This window comes from Olea europaea, chromosome 10 (assembly GCF_002742605.1).
Source record: "Olea europaea var. sylvestris chromosome 10, O_europaea_v1, whole genome shotgun sequence".
In the NCBI taxonomy this organism is placed as follows: domain Eukaryota; kingdom Viridiplantae; phylum Streptophyta; class Magnoliopsida; order Lamiales; family Oleaceae; genus Olea; species Olea europaea.
This window is the reverse complement of record NC_036246.1, coordinates 6,293,975-6,297,574: the sequence shown is the minus strand read 5'-3', so window position 1 is coordinate 6,297,574 and position 3,600 is coordinate 6,293,975. Positions and strand designations below refer to the sequence as shown.

The 3,600-nt window shown below is 36.0% G+C and overlaps 1 protein-coding gene across 2 annotated transcripts; it reads left to right on the top strand.

Annotated features, from left to right (window-relative positions):
* The first annotated feature begins 1,326 nt into the window (after nucleotides 1–1,326).
* On the top strand, nucleotides 1,327–3,593 carry LOC111401017. 2 transcript variants are annotated; one of them, XM_023028545.1, is made up of 3 exons: nucleotides 1,327–1,686; nucleotides 1,993–2,632; nucleotides 2,989–3,593. In XM_023028545.1, exons 2-3 carry the CDS (start codon nucleotides 2,068–2,070, stop codon nucleotides 3,372–3,374), a joined length of 951 nt encoding a protein of 316 aa, XP_022884313.1. In that variant the 5' UTR covers nucleotides 1,327–1,686; nucleotides 1,993–2,067; the 3' UTR covers nucleotides 3,375–3,593. The 2 variants fall into 2 exon arrangements, with proteins under 2 accessions (XP_022884313.1, XP_022884312.1); XM_023028544.1 differs by having other exon boundaries at nucleotides 1,989–2,632.
* Nucleotides 3,594–3,600: the final 7 nt, after the last annotated feature.

Genomic DNA, 3,600 nt, shown 5'->3' with positions numbered 1-3,600 from the left:
ATTAGTGATTTGTGACAAATAAATAAATTTTTTGACTTCTAATTTTTTTAATTTATTTATGACCAACGAATAAATTGTAACCTATATATTTTTTGATTTGTGATCGAGAAATAATTTGTGACTAAATTATATAGAATTGTTACTTTAATGTATTTAATTAATAAAAAAAATTTCAATTAACTTTTCAATAAATAAATTTTAATAATAACAGATTTTTGAAGTTTTGAAACTTGTTTCTTAATTTTGAATTGGGTTATAGTTAATTTCTTATATATGAAATTTTCCACTGCATAATTTAGTTTGGAAGTCTCCAACTGGAGAAGTAGATGCATACTGGGTCGACGTCTGCCCAGCCCAAATCTTTATTCGCCAAAGTCCAAAAAATGCATCAGTGGGCCGGTGAAACGTGGTCTGTTTTGGGTCGAGTGTAACTAACAGTCCAACAAGCCACAAATTTTGCTATTGGAAAACTTCGTGGGATATGAGATGTCTTTCATCAACTTGCGCTTCTCTGAAAGTAGATTATAATCAATTTAAATTATAAATATATAAAAATAAGTTATAGATAAAAAAGTAATTTCTAACCAATTATGTTTATAAAATAAAGGGTGATTACATTCACACCACATTTTTTCTATAATTAGATCACATTTTAATTACATCATCACTTTTTTATCCTTTACTTTATTCTTCATGACATATTTATTTTTTAATATTTCATCAATCAGTAAATCTTGTTAATCATGATTTTCGTTCAAAAATATTGTTAATGTGCTTTAAAATGAGGGTCAAATATTTAATTATATTTTTTCACAATATTATTTGTTTTACTTAAGGCCGGCTTCAATCCATATGAGAAGAAAAGGGTAAAGGGTGGCAGCTCTCTTTAATAGAATTCACCGTTTTGTTTTATTAGAGGGAAGAACTAGAATCCATTGAATTTCGAATAATAATATTTCAATCTCAAAGTTTGCTTTTGAGTTCAATTGCTTTTGGTTTAATAGCAATGGTTGTTTTTCCAGTTTGTCGATCAACTAGAGATCAAGAGGGCGTTAAGTATTGCTTGACTTCCAGTCAGGCCACAGAAAGAAAGGATATATTGTGTTGCTTAGGAATGAGAATCCCTTAGGTGGAATAGGGCTTTCAAGTCCAATCTTCGATGGTAATCAAATATCTCTCTTATATTTGAAGGACAAAGATGGCTCGATTTATCCAACTACTTTTCGACCTGTCCAATTGCTNAGTCTTTGTCACATGGGACAGCATTTTAGTTTCAGACAACGTCTGCCAACTTGACTTTTAGTCTCATCTGGACAAAATCTGACCCTCTTTTCCTTCACAATTAATTCACCATTTTCAAATGGAAAAAAGTGTCTCAAATCTGAGTCCTCCGAATAGAAGCCGAAACCTGTGCACATTTCCTCAAAACTATTTTCCCATTCAATTCTGAGCTTTCACACCGGAACAACTTCCTTTGAATAAACCACTCACTTTTGACCCACAGCAGAAAAAAAGTTAATCCATACCATTACTGTTCTTGTTATAGTAAAAAATATACATATATCCTTGTCCATAACGTGCAAACAAGAAAGTTTTCAAGAAGAGAGACAAAAAGCAAGAATTACAAAGTGTAAACAAGAAAGACTTTGAAAGCTTCAACATTTTTAAGTTCTGGCCCAATCAAAGGTAAGTTCTGACCCATATCTTTTCATGTTCTTGATTTTTTTATTATTTTCCAATTTCATATGTTTTTGTATGCCAGTGTTTGTGTTTGTGTGAAGCTGGAAATTTGGGATTTTTGGGGAAGGGATAACAATATAGCTCTACTGAAAATGAAAGGTGGGATTTTTGTGCAGTTCTGAAAACGAAATTTTAGGGTTTAAAATTTTTTCCAAATATATATATATACTGATACAGTTGGCAACACGAAGTTTCTGATTTTTCAAGAATTTGGGTCTAACTCTCTGTCTATTTCACAATGGAATTAGTTAGGTCAAGGACTAACTTTTAGATTGGAACGATTGAGGAAGCAATGTGGTCTTTGTTGAACTAAACTGACTGACAGTCATGAAGAGGAATTCTGCTACATTAAGAAATTCGGGTGCATATACCAGCCCTGGAACGCCAGAATATGGTGATAATAATGTGGGAGGAATTCCGAAGGGTTGGAGTTCCGAGCGAGTTCCAATCCCTACTAATAGTAGCCGAAGGCATATTAATGCTGCAGCATTTATGCCATTTAATAGTGGAAGGACCCTGCCTTCAAAATGGGATGACGCAGAGAGATGGATTACGAGCCCACTTTCGGGGTATGGTGCCGGTAAGACATCGATTGTGCTGCCTCAGAGGCGACCAAAGTCGAAGAGTGGCCCACTGGGTTCTCCAGGACTTGTGTATTTATCCAATTATTCGCCCACCATGCCTGTGCTCGAAAATGGAAATGTGACGAATTTCGTGGCCAGTTCCCCACTTACAACTGGGGTCTTGGTGCCTACTGGCCTATCAATTCATTATGATGCTGGCATTTCTGCAAAGTCGAACTCTCTTTATCCTGAGAATAGCATGGCTCGATCAACTAGCGTGCCTGGCTTGTCTGATATGCTAAGTGAATCTTCAATGCCAAGCTCTCAAGGTATATATAGCTCTTCATTTTCTTTTTGGCCTCTGTATGTGATCGAATGCTCAAGCATTGGCACAATCTAATACAAACAGAGGCAATATGTTGTTTTACCATTTAATTATCTGCGTGTGAGGAACAGTGTGAATATATCTCCATGTAAATATACCTAAACCACTGTCGTGTTCAGATGCTCTGGGTCGTTTGAAGTTTTTGACCTGAGACCTGAATCTGTGGCAAAGTTCCTGAATCACTCGTTACAAAACTAGTCTTGTATAAACTGGAGTCAGAGTTGCGATATGTTATTAAGATCTCACTGATTATGCTAACTAAATATCTGTTGTTTCATCATTGGTGAATTGAATGGTTAGATGATAAACCTGATAGCATCAAGAAGGATGAAGCTGCAGTTTCGTGGGATGTTTCACGTCGGGATATGGCAACTCAAATGAGCCCAGAAGGCAGCACTCATTCATCTTCCGAAGGAAGGTTATCATTCTCTGGTCTCCCTTTCTCCATCCCGAGTTTAGTGGAGCCACAAAGCAATCATTCAGCCAAAGATGAAGTCAGGGATGTCCAAGTAGACAAAGGCATCACTGTAGCCAGGCAGTCCAAGAAACATGGATTGAGAAAGATGAGAGGTTCGCCAAATGCTGCATATTTGCCCTCACAGTTGGATGTTGCTGAGGCATCAAATAGCTTGTCGAAGTATGTCTTTTTCCTCAGAATCTTAGGGATATTTAGTACGCAGTACTAGATTAGACAATACAAGGAACAAGATTTTAGCTTGTTTTTCTTCTCTATTACTGTCTGCAACTATCCAATCCTCTCAATCAAACACGTCATAAGAGTTAAGGTCCATTAATTATTGAATTAGCAGAAATAACTCTCAATGCCCAGATAATATTCACCGGTGTCTCAGCAGCAAAAGTATAATTCCTATCGATTGAAAACCACATTTTGTTTAGGTAATAAACTTGACG